This window comes from Punica granatum, chromosome 1, assembly GCF_007655135.1.
Source record: "Punica granatum isolate Tunisia-2019 chromosome 1, ASM765513v2, whole genome shotgun sequence".
Lineage (NCBI taxonomy): Eukaryota > Viridiplantae > Streptophyta > Magnoliopsida > Myrtales > Lythraceae > Punica > Punica granatum.
The window spans coordinates 6,950,770-6,966,614 of record NC_045127.1 but is presented as its reverse complement, the minus strand read 5'-3'; the positions used below and the strand labels follow the sequence as shown (position 1 = coordinate 6,966,614).

The window sequence follows — 15,845 nt, the reverse complement described above, 5'->3', positions numbered from 1 at the left end:
CATACGCCGGGCGCATTATGTCAAAACCCTGGCGCAAGTGACAGCAATCGAGTACCTTCCACCTCCAAAACTTTACCCGAGACAGAGATTGAAGAAGATAAGCTGGCCGCCGAGCTGAGCTGAGCTAACCATCAGGGTAGTATTCAATTCCTCTCAAACGACATCGTCACCGTCGCTCCCGACCCCGAAATTCGACGGCATTCTGGTCTTCCAGTGAGATCCACGGCGCACCCTGATGGCTGTGTCCGACGCGGTGGTCGGGAACCTGACGACGATTTACGTGGCTGCGATCGCGGCGGTAAAGGCGTTCGGCTTCGCCTCCGGGAGGAACTTCGGTGGGGCGTTCGTCCTGATCGCCGCCACGGCCCTCGTAGGGCTCATCCTGATCGGGACCCTGACTTGGGACGTCTCCCACAAGGCCAAGCACGCCGTCCTGAGGGATCACGTCCACGAGATGTGCAAGGGCGGAATCTGCTGGCACGGCGTCGCCGTCAAGTCCCCCGCCTCCCAGGTCCGGTTCCGCCTTCCCCCGCAGCAGCAGCAGCAGCAGAACGGGGACGGGGGGGGCGGAGGGGCCCAGCGACATTGAAAAAGCTACTAGGCAGAGAGATTCCGGTATATTACCCGACCGCCTCTGCATTTTGTAGAAATTATGGTACGGTTCTTCGATTCTGAGGAATTCACAGTTGACCTGCTGAGAGTTAGAGTCGTGTTGGGAGCTGAATTTCCGATTTGGGTGGTTCCTTTGATTACTCAACACTCATTTTGTCGGAATGACGGTACGGTTGTTCATTCTCTTCATCTGCAAGAATTGTTAATGAGATTCAGTCGAATCATGACTGTGTCTGTTCAATTCTATCGGTGTCAGTGTCCTAACAACTACAAGCTCCGAGGTAGAGCCATTGTCGTTGTTTTTCAGAGTTCGAAGGTGTTCCTGTAGTCAAAATGAGATCAGGGGAAGGGGGATATCCGTGTGAAAATATGTTGTAAAAATTACAGGTTTTTTTTTTTTCATAGTCAGTTAGATGCAAAGTCTCTGCCGAAGTGGGTGATCTGCTGCTTTCGTCAAAGCTTAAGTTTGCCATTGCCAGAAGACATTGAGGTGTGTGCTTGCATCTTCTTCTTGCTCATGTTTTGCCTTACTGAATACTTTATGTATAAATTATAGTGTTAGATATCAAATACTGCCTTCTGTGGCTTGTCTTGTCTGTTACATAAATAAATGAAAGAATACAACTTTGATTTCAATATTATTCGCACGTATACGAAGTCGGTGTATGGTATAAGGGTGGGCTGGCTTGTTCCTGATCCTTCTGTGTCTGTTCTTCGTGTTTCGATTCTGGAATCTGCAATTTGATTCGACGATATTCTACGTATTGGGGTCGATAGATGGGCAGTTGTTTCAGCAAATCTGCTGCAAAGATGTTGTGCAGCTCAGGATACCAGTCGTATCGGGTAAATTATTAAACGGGAACTGTGTCGTTTGCATCTGTACGTATCTTCAATTTCTTTCCCTCTGTCCTCATTCTTCTGAAGCGGGAAGCATGGATAATGACGATCGTCCATGGAAGGGTCCTTGCAAGATCTATTGATTCAGATGGATATTGAAAGTTTTAAACCTTGTTATGATGCGCTTTCATTCTTTCACAAGCGACATGCTCGATATGTTGGACTCGCGCCAAGTGAAAGTTCAATTTACATGTTCATGGAATAATACGATGCTTCTACCTACCATCTCTTCTTGCCTAAACTATTATGCATACCGGGTTCGAGCAATGTCTGGCACAGCAAATTACTGTTCTATCGCCTTTGTGCACAAGATTTACCGGAAATCAGGCAATTCAACCATGTCAGGGGAGAAAACAAGATCCTCCACCTAAAACCAATATGAGTTGCGCTGTTCAAGCATGAGGTATTTTCGGTATCTCAATCTACCAAACTTGTACCGAGAAATTTATTAGTCATGGAAAAAGTCAGCATTATTATGTAAGTACTTGCCAATAGTACAAATATGCTGGAAAAGGAGATCTATTCACAGAATCTACAAGTTGGGTTCTCATTGGAATTGCCCTTTTTTTTTTTTCTTTTTCATGAGAAGATAATTTCACAGATTGGATTTTTTTTTTTTACGAATTCATTGGAATTGGTTATCCATTGAATAGAGTCTACTACCTCGATATTCAAAGCCAATGAGGAATTTCCACAAATTCTCATTGAAAAATATTGAGATCAGGAAACAACAGAAACAAATCATCTCAAAATACCTTCACAAAATTTAAATCAAATATTAAAAAATTCCAAGATACTGAACTTACATTTGTTTTTCAAGTTGAATAACTACACTACCCAATTCAACTCTATTATTTTTCAAATTCAATGATATAATCGTTTGTCTTTTTTGCCATTTAATCATAAAATTTCTAACTTTTCTAACTATTTTTATAATTAAATTTTTTAATAATAAATTCACCATCTATTTTCACATTTATATATACATATATTTTTTTTATATATATTAATATATTTATTAACACTTACAATTATTAAATAAAATAGAGTTGAATTGAATCACTATTCAACTTAAAAAAAATTAAACGCACTATAATTGATATAATTAATTGATACAATATTATTTTTTAAATATTCTATTCCTGATATGATGATATATCAGAATCTCCAAGAATGTGCGGATAATTGCTTCTTGTATGTTTCTCATCTTTTTTGATAGTGGGGAAATTGGTACGGGGTTTAATCCAGATGAGGTGAGAACGAGCCAGTCAGATCCAACGGTGGCCCACCGCCATTGTCCCCACATATATAAAAGCATCTCGATCGATAACCGCCAGATCAACTGATCGAACCATCATTGACGCGATCCAACAGCTGAGACCACAGAGCTCACCTCCACCGCAGTAACAGACCGCAAATTCTCTTGGGTCCTCAGGAAGTCCCAGCACCTTCCTTTCCCCCGTCCCCTCTCTCATCGTTTCTTGCCCCCCTTCTCTCTCTCTCTCTCTCTCTCTCTATTCCCCTCTGAGCCGTCAGCTGACCGGAACCCATGGCGGAATCTCCTTCCCAGGCACCGCCTCAGCAGCCGCCCCCCCTCGCCGGCGGATCCGATTCGGAGTACTGGTGCTACCACTGCGACAAGCGCGTCTCCATCGAAACCCTCGCCAACCTCCCCGACATCATCTGCCACGAGTGCAAGCACGGCTTCGTCGAGTCGATCCCTGCCGCTGGGCCGCCTTCGTCCTCCGATGAAGATCGCCTCCATCCCCTCGACGATCCCTCCCTTGGCTCTCAGTTCATCCAGGTCCTGCGGCTGATCGCTCAGGCTGCTCGTGACGAGGATGTTCCCCCGCCGCCGCCTTCGAATCCGCCGTCTGATGATGATTTTCTCCGCATTGAGCTTGACGGCTGGGACAACGATGAGGAGGAGGATGAGGAGGACGACAACGACGAAGACGAGTCCAACGAGAATGAACAGAATGTGAACGGGGAGGGTGTAGACGGTGCGACCGGAGATGGCGAAGGTGGAGGTCGATCTGATAATGAAAATGGAGAGAACAGGGAGGATTATGATGAGGATGAGTTCCAGAGAAGGCGGCGGGAGGTTATCCATCTCCGAATCCAGGACATTGCCACCCGAGCAAGGAGTGGAAGAAACCGGATTCTGGATTGGGCGGAGATTCTGATGGGGTTGGATGACAATTCAATCGAACTGCGGTTCGAGGTTCCAGAGTCCGACAGGTTTATAGGAAACCCTGCGGATTATGTGGATGATGCAGGTTACCAAGCACTGCTTCAGAACCTGGCTGAGAGTGATAGCGGCAGGAGAGGATCTCCGCCCGCTGCCAAGGCAGCAATCTCTGACCTTCCGAAGATGGAGGTTAAATCCAAAGAGGACATTGTATCTTGTGCAATTTGCAAAGATGTGGTGAATGTTGGTGAAATTGCTACTAAACTGCCGTGCGGCCACGGTTATCACGGTGATTGCATTGTACCGTGGTTGGGTGCGAGGAACACGTGCCCTGTCTGTAGGTTTGAGTTGCCCACAGATGACCCGGAGTATGAGGATGGGAGGAAGAAAGGAGTGGCTTCGAATTCAGGCTCAGCTTCGGGCTCTGGTGGTGATAACTCTGGTTTGGCTTAAGTTGGTCTTTGATGATCGTTTTCATTGTTCTACGGATTAAACAAAGAACAAAGATTGCGATTTCTGGTTTCTTTAGTTAATTAATGTAAGTAATTGATCGCCCAGTAAGGATAAGTTAGCATGTTTTATCTGCCAGTTGCTCCTGCCATCTATAATTGTGTATGCATAATGGGTGATCTTTCAGGTTAAAATCTGAGTTAGGATAGTTTTCATCCCTAAGTTATCTATCAGCCACTGGGAGTCGCAGCATGGACAGCAAAGATATTCTTCAACGATTTTGCACCCGTCATTTGTTTTAAGTACATGATTATGTGGGCGGATGAATGAATCCTCTCCTTGCAACTTGGATATGTTCATGGGTGTTTGGTAACCATTCAATTGCATTAAGGCATGCTTGCCTTTCATTGCTGCTCTTGCTGTGGCAGGATATTGACTGTGAGGTCCCTATGATATTGTTTGTCATATACATCTTTGTTTTGCCAATCACATGGATGTAAAGGAGTCCTAATTTGAGCATCTAACTGGCTTTTGATGTGAGGGACTAAGTTTATTGTCGGCGAAAGGCCATAGGGAAGTGCTTATGTATGCGTATGTCTAGGGATGGCCAAGTGCATTTAGGCTAAAATTGTGGTTGATACTTCTGACTATTTTTCTAGTTATTCGAACGAACAAAAACTTCTATGTTTTTGTAATGCATTACATTCGTTGACTATGGTCTGTACTTGCTGTGGATGTGATTGGGATGTTGTTTATTATCTTGCCTAGATCTGTTGGTTTATAGAACTCTTGCATGTTGATTCATTACTGAACTACTCCTCCAACCTTGGTGAAAGGAGTCTGAGTTAGCACAAACTCTGTGAAGAGGACTTGTGCAAAGTGGCTGTCATGTAACAAGTTCTCTCTCCGTCTGTCTCTGGGTTAGTTCTTATACATTTGGCATCCTTTCTAAGTTACCTCTCTTCATATCATGCATACATGATTTTTTATTGAGATTGCTTAAATCTGGCTTAAAATTCCTGCTATGCATCCACCAGAGGGGGCGTTGGCTTCCAACCTCACCCCATGAATCTCGATTCCCTCCGAGAGGTGCGAAATGTGGCAAATTTCGGTGAAGGCTCTTTAATTGATTGGTGGGAGCAGGTTATTGCTGTTATTAGCTGGGCTCTTAGTTTGTGCTACTGACCGGGATCCTCATGTTGGATGGAACAAGTTTTTCTTTCCTTTGTGGTGAAGTGGCCCTGAATATAGAAATGGGAACTTGAACTGAAACAACCTCTCATCTTCACAAACAACGGAGATGGTGACGGGACAACCTCTGCATCAGGTGAAGAAGATCATTGTCGGAGAGTGCAGTGCAAGGGTGTTGCAGGTGTAGCTAGTCCCACATTGAATGTGGGTGGAGGCATGTATTTAAGCCACTCGGTTGATAGTGGATTTCAGCAGTCGTTCCACTGCTTGGTCTCTCTTTCCGTGTTGGGACTAGTTGTGAGTGCTGCTGCATCACACCAGCAACATTATTTTTCTATCCATGATGATGTGAAATAGGTGATTGGATAGCACTTCTGGGATCATCCTTTCGGTAATTTCGACACTGCCACATATAGTGTCAATTCATATCAGAGTCGTGTTAGGGTCTCTCTCAGGAATAGTTTGTCTGTTGTCTGTTTGGTAAGACATACGCATGAAACTTGGTTGTTGAAGGCAAGTTAAATCTCATTGTCCATATTCAACTGTGAAGGGAACCTTTAGGTCTCAATCTGTTTGCCGAGGAACCGAAGCATATGGTTTTTGGTAGTAGGTAGCAATCCTCTCCTGCCAGTAGACGGCATCTGATGTCGCTCCAAAAGTACGGATCTTATGTGGTACCTTAGATTGTCAGTTTCTCTGTGGTTTTTCTATGTTGGAATTTTCTTAGGGTCTTGGTTGCATGCCAATTTATCTTTCACAAGCCATACATGTCCATTGCGAAATTGTGGTCTTGGTTTAAAGAATTTGAGCTGCCATACCACGTCCCTGTGGGTACGACGACCTTAGGATGCCATGACGGAATTTCAAAGTTAGCTTAATCGGGCTGGCGTAATTTTGGTATCGTACGTTGGGGTAACTTTTGTCAGTGGGGGCTCGGGCTGGACCTACACATCGCCCTAACGATGGCCCTTTTTTTTTTTCCCCCACTCTTTTGGCCAAACCTTAACAATGTTACGATGGGTTAAGGGACTCCAGTCTCTCCACCTTTCGTTGGGGGCAACCTGTGAAATGGCCAACCGGGGAGCATAGGACGAGCCTAGAAAAATTCAGCTCAATCATCGGATAGAAATGACTCAAGAAGGAAAAAAAAAAAAATGAATAGTGGGCCGGCCACATATTGGGCTGGGAGAGTTGATTGCCAGACCCATAATAGCAAAAAAGGGCCCACTCTGTGGAATACAAATACATACTAAATATACAGAAGCTTAGGAAGTTGAACTGTGATATATGCGTATTTAAGTATTGTGCCTTCAATACGCGTGCTTTCAAAATCCATGGCAAGGTGTTTGAGGCTTCGAGTACAAGGGGATCGTAGCGGTTCCCACACGAACGACATGAACGGTGCAGTAATGTTTTTCGCATTTAAACGACAAAAATTTACAATTTAGTATTTACAGCTAGACTTATAAAAAAAAAAAAAAACACTTGTTCTGGGTAAAGTACTACTTTTGTCGGATACTAATGACTGCATTGCGTTATAGCCTTATAGAAGGTCGCCTTTCAGCAATCTAAGCAGCGTGGCGCTGCCCTTTGTTCTTAATTCTTCTTTAGCATCCTTTTCCTTTTTCTTCCCGCCTCTATTTCCCTGAAAAACGAAACAATGGAAGTGTCTGTTGTTCCGAGTCTTATCTAGCAACTTTACAACACCTGATGTGACAATAACGATTTACCTTTGGCTTTTCGGTCTCATCGTCGATGTTCCAATAACTCATGTTCCTCAACAGCACTGATGAGGCAGGCAGCAACCTCCTATTTTTTTAGGAGTACGATAGACAAGGATGAGAAAATATTTAGTAGTGTGAACTTTGCGAATAGAAGCAGATCTTGATACCTTCTTGGTTTCTCCTGATTGGGAAGTTTAGGCGAAGACTCCGATTTAAGTAACTTCTCTGGCTGATTCACAGAGCTAGAAACCTGAGTAGATGCAACATATTTGTTCACTTCTGCAGGTTGGTCCGACGACACCTGGAGAGTAAAAGGCCAACCAGCTATCGAGACTCATGAGCAGCCCAAGTGAAAATGGGAGAATAAGTTTCCGTTTCTAAATCAAAAGGTGCGAATGAATCTAAACCTCTTCGCCATCGCTTTTGAGGTCATCAAGCTCAACAGTCGAACAGCTGTCTTTCCGGACCAGCACATTTGGCTGAAAGGAGCTCCCCACGTCTGCAAAACCTTCAAGCCGATCAGTTGCTGTTAGGACAGCAAAATCTCAGCTTTAGCGAGATGAATAATGATACTGAAGATAAAATTTGCCTACCAAGTCAAATGGGCAGTTAGCCACAGTAACACAATAAAGTAAATTTGGTTACCAGATGATGCAGTTTGAAAATGCATTTGGAACAAACCTCCTAAATTTTCCACACCGCGCGAATTGTCCAGTTTAGAGTCTTCCAAGTCTCCCCCGCTGTCTTCATTCGCAGAGCTGGAAACCTGAGTAGATGCAACATCTTTGTTCACTTCTGCAGGTTGCTCTGAGGATACCTGGAGAGTAAAAAGCCAATCAGTAATTGAGATTTATGAGCAGCCCAAGTGAAGATGGGAGAATAAGTTTCTGTTTCTGAATCAAAAGTGTGAATGAATCCAAACCTCATAACCATTGCTTTTGAGGTCATCAAGCTCAACAGTTGAACAGCTGTCTTTCCGAACCAGCACATGTGGCTCAGAGGAACCCCCTGTATCTGCAAAACCTTCAATCAATCAGCTGCTATGGAACAAGTAAATCAAAAAGTGATCGAGATGAAACCTGATACTTGGCTAAAGTTGGTCACCAAGCCAAATAGGCTGTTAGTTACAGTACCACAGTACTTTACTCGGTTATCAAGGCAGAGCATGGTATTGTTTGGTGGGTGTTTTGCACCACCATTAGGAGAGATTACTGGAGTAAAAATGCATCAGGGACAGACCTTTTAAATTTTCCATATTGCGAGAACTATCCAGTTCCGAGTCTTCTCCGCAGCTGTCTTCATTCCCACAGGGCTGTTCACTCTCAGTTTTGACATACTGCTGCAAAAACACAACTCAATAACGCTTTCAATACACTAGGGCATATAACATGGCTATCTTGTCGCTATACCTCTTTATCTTGCTTAACAAAGGCTTTGTCAGGAGACTGAGAAGAACTGCTGACATCAAAAGCTGGTTCTCTTACCTGATAGATAAGCAAAATGTCACATCATCAAAAGATATCTATCGGGGCGAGGAACAGTGAGAGAATATGTTATGTTGCCTTACACTGACATCATATTCTTCTTGAGCTCGGACATCAAAAGAATCGAGCCCACAAAGTGAAGAAACCACTTTCACCTTTCAAAAAACAGTAGATATGACACTCAAAAAGGAGAGACTAAAGGGGATAAAAAAAGTAGATTCAAAAAAAAAAAAACAGAGAAATTGGATTAGTGGAAAAACATGTCAAATGTAATAATTTGCATACTGATTCATCTTCCATTAACACAAGATGGTCCCTTGTGTGAGTATTTGGATCCAGGTGGCCTTGAGCTTGTGGAGGATCAGAGTCACCAGCATGCTTCATCTGAGTAAGATAGAAAGTTACACATGGTCAACCAAAAAAAGTAGAAGAATTGTTAGCATTTATTTGCTGGTTAGATGTATATTATGTACGAGCCAACTCATTACATTGTCATTCCATATGAAAGTGGTGAGGCGTTCGTTTTGCATGTTGCATTCAGGTGTCTGAAGAAGACATGAATGAACCTTCCTCTCAACCTGCATATGATAGACCAAAAGCCGCGGATATTTATTCCCATATTTGCCTCAGAATGTATATGTCATTTATGAGGTACAGTCATAGCATAATCAAAATGTATAGCCAGACATAATTTCCATAAACCTCATCAGAGGATTCAGAAATGCTGGGCTCATCTGCTCCTGGTGAAGCAGAGGCGTCTAAGTCTGTATTTGCATATCTTTGCGCTAAGGGGGCTTCTGTGGAATATATGTTAATGCAATTACAGCCCTCCTTCAGATTTTTCAATTCCTTTTCGAGCTCCGCGGTTCTTATCGTTTCATTTGCATAATTTTCTCGAAGACTCTCAATCTCACTTTCTGCCACCTGATTCCAAACAGGATGATATGGGGCAATTCAGAGTTAGTGCTCATAAATGTGCAATTAGAACCATTCTGTTTGTCAAGCTTGTAAGAGTTTTAAGAAGTTAGATGGTCAGTACCTTAAGTTTTCTCTTGTATTCGTTCAACACATTCCACATTGCACGAGCAAAATGTAGCAGTACTCGATCCTCTCTATTTTCATCCTTAGCACTTCTACTCTTTTCTTCTTCAGTCTGCAAGCAAGAGGAATAAATTACAACAAAATAACAAGTATACATACTATACACAGAAAAACTCAAGGCCTACATCGGGCAAACAAAAATATCAGAAAGCTAAAGTTAGCTATGAATAAACTCTTCCTTTCCTCAGACATTACAGCTTATACTAGTGGGGTCACAACTCATAAAAATTCAGGTCAGACCAATTGAAAATGTATGTGCAGTGACCATGGCAGGGGAGATAAAGTATTACCACAGAAGCCTTAGTCCTGCTGATTTTCACTCTTTTGGCATGCTCAGTTCTAGGCATTGCTGTAGTCTGTCTCTTATTGCGAACTACACCAGATGTTTCTTCGACATTGTTGAACCTGAGGATGCCACTAACATGAGTACCACGAGAGAGATTCAATGAAAATTTTGAAGATGAACCAACTCTCAGAAGGATTAGACAATCGCACTTGATTTTCATAAAAGGTGCTGCCTGTTGTAGGAATTGGGAGGTTTCAAGGTAGTCCTCTCCACCAGGCTTTACTGTCAAGATCTGCAGTTGTAACCATAGAGAAAGCCATGTAAGCATTTTGTTTGACATGATAGGGACAATGTACTTGAAATACATACTAGGCCAAGAATTCTTAAATAAATCAACAAAAGAATTTTCAGTCAGATAATTATAACTTCAAATCCCATATTGAAGTTAAAGAATACCTACCAAAGCCATCCTTTTCTTGCCTTCTAGGTAATCTCGCAAATACCTTGTTAACTGTCAAAAAGGTAATACTATGATTGATAGCAATTTCAATTTTACAGGTAAAACAACAACAAAAAATGCTACTAAGATTGCATGCCATGTGAAAATTGAAGAGTGCCATCCCGCCTGACGAAGCACAATGCAGATTAGTATCTTGTAAATGACACAAGGGGAATAAGACAAAAGAATGGTACCAAAGAGTTCTGAAAATGCTTCGGCAAAGGCTTTTTTGGATTCTTTTGGTGCTCCAGCAAGGACTTCAGACAACATGAAAAAGAGAAACATTAGTACTGTGCAGATAAAACACAAATAGATAAACTATGAAACATTCACATATATTAGTTGATCAGGGAAAAGATAAGACTAAGGAAATATGATTAGGACTGTGAGGAAACAAATCAAAGTCAAGCCACATACTCTCAAGCACAGACCAAAGACCATTGATGTATTATTGATGAAGTTACTCTCTAGTAATCTCTCCCCCTGCAAAACTGACCAAACCACATTAGAGTTTGGCTGCACAAAAAGATAGTTTCTGTTATGTGATAAAATTGGAACTGATGAATGGATTGACATAATTTCACACTGATACAAAACCAACTCCAATGTTTCATTTTAACAGTAAAATTCCAGCTAGAAGCATACAAGTACTAATATGTGCCTCTCTCAGGTGCCTTTAACCACAAATATGAGAGTGAGGTGATCTGACCGCAAAGCAATAGGAATCTCAATACAGAATATCAATTCCAGTGTTGTGAGATATATATATATATATATATATATATATAAATGTTTATATGATAAAAATAGCTGATATTTTAATTATAATGCTGGCTCATTGGAACCATAGATCTCTATCGTGGGGTATAAAAACGTATGTTGTCAATGAAAATAGTCCATTTTTAGCTCGATTACATAAATGAAAACAAAGTATGCAGCCCTCATGACAATAAAAACAAAAGAAAACAAGCCAACCACAGTGCATCAGTACTTATAAGTTATTATACAGAATGAAAGGTGACAAGTAACTTCAATGAGTCAACTTAAACCGATGCTTTGACCTGATTCCCAGTTTTCTTCTCTCTTTCCGCCCCAGCGAAGTCAACAAATGTCAGATTGGCATTACTCATTGGAACATCGACTTCTCCATTATGCCTGGAACCTACGTCTCGGATGTTGATAATGCACTGAGACCGGCTGCAGTAAGGCAGGTACATTCATGGACTAAATGACTGCTTGTCAGCAATAACAGTAAAGGTAAAACAAAAGGGAAACACAGAAAAATCCTCATGACAGAGAGATAATTCGCTAGAAAATAGTGTAAAATAGATGATCCCTACTTGAGCAAGCTCACTATCAAGTATCAATAGGAGATAGTAGCTTATCCTGCCCATACAATAATCACCTTACAGTATAGTGAGCGAGAAATTTTTCATCGCATACAGATTGCCCCATGAAGAACCTATTGCTAAACATAGATAATGAGATCAACTAGTATATCACCGCAACAGAATTCAATACTCAGGAATTGTAGCGAAATTAAAACTAAAAATACTCGCTCGTGAACACGGCATTGATTCAAAGTTTACCAAAGGAATACTTAAATCCCTTTTTCTTAAAAATTAAAATTTATGGCATACCAAAATAATAATCGCCAATAACAAAGAATGGGGCCTTATGAGTTCACTTCAAACCATAGCAAAAGTGAACTCTATACCCTGAAGACCTAATATCACACTGATCCATCGGATGACAGAATGGAGAGATTCAGCAACAAGCTGAGAATTTACAAACAAGAGACATGGCAACATCCACAAAACTAACCAAGCTAATTTGCTTTAGTGCTTAAATATGTAATCCGTCTCCATACCTTGACTGACTATTTGAGTTTGTCATTGCAGTAGCACGCCTCAACATTCCAGCTTCTATTAAAGATTCTGCATGCCCAACATCAGTAACGACTACCTGTTGCCAAAAATAAAAGCAAGTAAGAACTTCAAACCACCGTTGACGCAGATGAATCAACAGGGAAAAGAGGATGGCTGAAGCAGATCTTCCCCAAAGCAGGAATTAATGTGATCAACTCACCTCCTGTAGACCCTTTATAGTTGACTGGTGCATAGATAATTCCACCCCATTAGATAGATCAAAAGCCTTTTCGGCTTTTCCTCTTTCGGAACATATTTGGAACATTGATAAGTAGAATGACCTGTAATGATCTCCAATGAGGGGATAAACATATTAGTCTCTATATTGTTGAAGCCTTTACAAATTAGAAACAAGCAGTTCACGGGCAACTGTTCCCTCTCTTATAACATTAAACTAACAGAAGCATATACATAGAAATTATTAGGTTTTCACTGGAACTTGGTACCTAAGTCATAGACAGTAGAAGATATATCCATTTAATGACACACAAATATATGTTACATGAAAAGATTCTGCAGTACAACAGTTATGCGCAGTTGGAGAAAATGAGGCTAGGCATTAGATCAGATATATGACCCATACCTTTGGGAGCTGTTCGTGTTGCCATCTGTTTGCCCAAATATCTGTTGCAGCACACGAGGCACGATCCCAGGATCTCTTGGAGACCCAAAAACTGTATGCGTCTTCCCAGAGCCACTAGGCCCAAGAGCAGCTAACATTCCGCTAGTCCCTCTCAGGAAGTCTTCTACAAGTGGTTTCACCATCCTTTCGTACACTTCATTCTACCAAAGTGTCAAGAGATGATCGATTTAAATGCATGTTAGTAGTATAGTACTCGCTCATCAAAAGTTTATGATAAACAAAAGACTAAATGACAATTTGTTCATTTACTTGAGGATCATCTATAGACAAAATTTAATGATGTTTTTGTTAGCTTCCGGTTCATTGCAATTAGATTCATCTAGTTTTCGAAATAGCAATCAGTAGAAAAGAAAAGGCTGCAGATCACCTCAGTCAATTATCCAGACAAGCATGACTCTCACTAAATAGGCGCAAAACATATGGAAAGAAGAGAAAGAACCTGAGAGGAATCTGTACGGAACACGTGAGAGAAGCCTTCAAACACTTCCTCTTTAATGCGCTTAGCCTCCTGCAGATCCTTTGGAGGAGATAGGCTGACCGAGCTCGCAGAGGTTGCAGTAACGCAAATTTCACAGCTCTTCTTCTTCGCGGTCGCATCTCTCTTCTTTGGAGAGCTTCGAGCAACCCTGTGTTTCACCCTGTACCTTGAAGAAACGTCACGTTTGCTTGAATCCTTCACTGATTCTGGGAGCTCGATGCTGATCGGGCGGATACGGACGTACACCTTCAGGTTCTCTGATATAGGAGCTTCGACTGGGGCTGGGGCTGGGGCCGGCGCAGGAGTAGGGTTTGGGGGAAGATCAATCGCCAATATGTCTTGAATAGGAAAAGAAGGGACATTGGGTATTTCCGGCTTCTTCGAAGACGACCGTAGGCCAGTTTTGGGAGTGGGCCGAGCTCTCCGATGAGGATTCCTTCGGACGGTCACTGTGCCGGGACACGGAGGCGGGCTCACCGGCGATTCTACTCTTCTGCTCTCTTCTTGCATTTCTCGCTGTTTCGGACCTCTGAAAGATATCTCGCGGGCGGGAGGAATCGTATTTGAATAGGCGTGACAGAGGAGAGAGAGCGCTTTTTATTGCAGAATTATTAATATGGCCCTGTGTCAATCATGACACGTTAGTATTTTAATTTAAATATTTAGTATTTTAATTAAAGTGTTTAGTACTTTTACTATTTGTGAAAAATTATACAAAATAATAAGGTCCCGTTTGAATTCAAAGAAATTTGATTTTAACTTTAACTTTAACTTTAACTCTAACTCTAACTCAACACACTACACAACAAAAATACACATTTCCCAAGTCAAATTTATAATCACATATCATTTGTCATTTTCCACAATCACAATCAAAATCAAAATCAAAGTAACTTTAACTCCGAATCCTAACGGCCCCTAAACATTTCAATCGTAATGCTAAACACTTAATTGAAAGTAGAAATAAAAAATATTTGTACTAATCACAATTACTGAAAATACTAAAATTTAAATTGAAATACTAAATGCTTAAACTAAAAGTACTAAGGTTGTGTTTGATTTTAAAGTTGAGTTAAGTTTTGATTTTAATTGGTTTGTAATTATAATATTGTTAAATTATGAGAAAAAAGTGAAAAAGTAATTAATAGTTTGAGAAAATGTAGTATTGAATTGAATGGTTAAAAAAATTGAAGGAAAATGTAAAAATAATAATTATGTTGCCGAATTGAATATAAGTAGAGTAGAGTTACAAAGATTTTAAAAACCAAACAGGCCCTAAACCTATCACAGTGACACGGAATCATGTTAGAAAAATCTTTATTCGTAATTTTCGTTCGACACAATTTTTTTCATTATTCACAATTTGACCCCTGTACTTTGACATTGCTTCAAATAGAACCCAAAATGCAATCCTAGCATGCAGTTGCAAATTGCAATGCTACTAGGAAAGGGCAAGGTGTTGATGAAAAGTTAGTTATGTTCACTTAAAAAAGTTAAATAATTCCTTACTTTCCATTGGCAAAGTCTTTTCCATTGATAGGACAATATAATTGAGAATCTATCATATGTAATGAAGTATGAAGGGATAACGAAGTTGAGTTTTCTTTGTCTCTCTCTCCTAAGTTGAGAGCTTCTCTCTCCTCTTTCCTTTGTTGGAAGCAAACTTCTCCTCCTCCTTCCCTACTCACCAAACAATCCAAGAGATCTTCAACAGCAGGAATGCAGGAATCAACGATCAAAGCTCTGCAACACTTTTTAATTCCAATCGCTCGAAGTACATCTCCCTCTGTTCATCCATTTCCATGCAACAACCAGAGCTCCCACGAATTTACTCTCATACCCAACACTCTGCATGTTCTTTTAATGCCATTTACTACCCTCCCCTTTATCCCAATACATAAGCATCAATAACCATGGCAACCCCCAGAACCAACACCCAATTACCACTCCCAAACCTGCCATGCAACCACAAGACACACCACTACCAATGGATCTCACTGACTTGGAAAATATATTCGGCTCACAGATGTCCATGGTCCACGATCAAGAGCCTATCAATTTGCCAACCAATGACGAAGAAGCACAAGAATCAATCCCACTCATCCTCCTCATTAAGCCTTTCGGCTTTAAACCTTCACTACCAAAAGCCATCATACCACGACTCCTACAAGCCTGGAACATCAAAAAAGGGAGTGACAATCACACCAAAGAAATATACAGACGACATTTTGGTCTGCCTCTTCAAAGATAAAAAAGACAGGTTATATGTAGAGAGGGACCGAGCCTGGTTAGTTTAGGGAGCTCACCTAATGATAAAGCGCCGGGACAAGAGAATGTCGCTGGAGGAAATCACTTTCGACT

At 41.3% G+C, this 15,845-nt stretch overlaps 3 protein-coding genes across 8 annotated transcripts; 2 read left to right on the top strand and 1 right to left on the bottom strand.

Annotated features, from left to right (window-relative positions):
* Positions 1–71: 71 nt before the first annotated feature.
* On the top strand, positions 72–1,269 carry LOC116192890. Its single transcript, XM_031521585.1, has one exon. The coding sequence runs from the start codon at positions 236–238 to the stop codon at positions 587–589; it is 354 nt and encodes a 117-aa protein (XP_031377445.1). The 5' UTR covers positions 72–235; the 3' UTR covers positions 590–1,269.
* Positions 1,270–2,872: 1,603 nt separating this feature from the next.
* On the top strand, positions 2,873–4,639 carry LOC116209362 (E3 ubiquitin-protein ligase CIP8). Its single transcript, XM_031542980.1, has one exon. It carries the CDS (start codon positions 3,059–3,061, stop codon positions 4,151–4,153), a length of 1,095 nt encoding a protein of 364 aa, XP_031398840.1. The 5' UTR covers positions 2,873–3,058; the 3' UTR covers positions 4,154–4,639.
* Positions 4,640–6,597: 1,958 nt separating this feature from the next.
* Positions 6,598–14,061, bottom strand: LOC116209323 (kinesin-like protein KIN-6). 6 transcript variants are annotated; one of them, XM_031542946.1, is made up of 23 exons: positions 13,446–14,061; positions 12,947–13,146; positions 12,524–12,644; positions 12,306–12,400; positions 11,497–11,632; positions 10,853–10,918; positions 10,630–10,692; positions 10,397–10,447; positions 10,146–10,228; positions 9,941–10,055; positions 9,589–9,702; positions 9,252–9,473; positions 9,038–9,127; positions 8,835–8,933; positions 8,639–8,704; positions 8,475–8,549; positions 8,305–8,404; positions 7,988–8,079; positions 7,747–7,882; positions 7,473–7,591; positions 7,233–7,366; positions 7,072–7,150; positions 6,598–6,986 (listed from the first exon to the last, which is right to left on the bottom strand). In XM_031542946.1, the coding sequence occupies exons 1-23, from the start codon at positions 13,992–13,994 to the stop codon at positions 6,885–6,887; spliced, it is 2,907 nt and encodes a 968-aa protein (XP_031398806.1). In that variant the 5' UTR covers positions 13,995–14,061; the 3' UTR covers positions 6,598–6,884. The 6 variants fall into 6 exon arrangements, with proteins under 6 accessions (XP_031398806.1, XP_031398814.1, XP_031398790.1 ...); XM_031542954.1 differs by having other exon boundaries at positions 8,305–8,401; XM_031542930.1 differs by having other exon boundaries at positions 8,633–8,704; positions 13,446–14,060.
* Positions 14,062–15,845: the final 1,784 nt, after the last annotated feature.

Excerpts from the sequence above, each read along its gene's own strand:
- LOC116192890 (XM_031521585.1), top strand. The coding sequence starts at position 236 with ATGGCTGTGTCCGACGCGGTGGTCGGGAACCTGACGACGATTTACGTG.
- LOC116209362 (XM_031542980.1), top strand. The coding sequence starts at position 3,059 with ATGGCGGAATCTCCTTCCCAGGCACCGCCTCAGCAGCCGCCCCCCCTC.
- LOC116209323 (XM_031542930.1), bottom strand. The coding sequence starts at position 13,994 with ATGCAAGAAGAGAGCAGAAGAGTAGAATCGCCGGTGAGCCCGCCTCCG. Across the intron at positions 13,147-13,445 it reads TCCGTACAGATTCCTCTCAG|AATGAAGTGTACGAAAGGAT; the intron begins GTTCTTTCTCTT and ends ACACTTTGGTAG. Across the intron at positions 9,703-9,940 it reads GCAGGACTAAGGCTTCTGTG|ACTGAAGAAGAAAAGAGTAG; the intron begins GTAATACTTTAT and ends TCTTGCTTGCAG.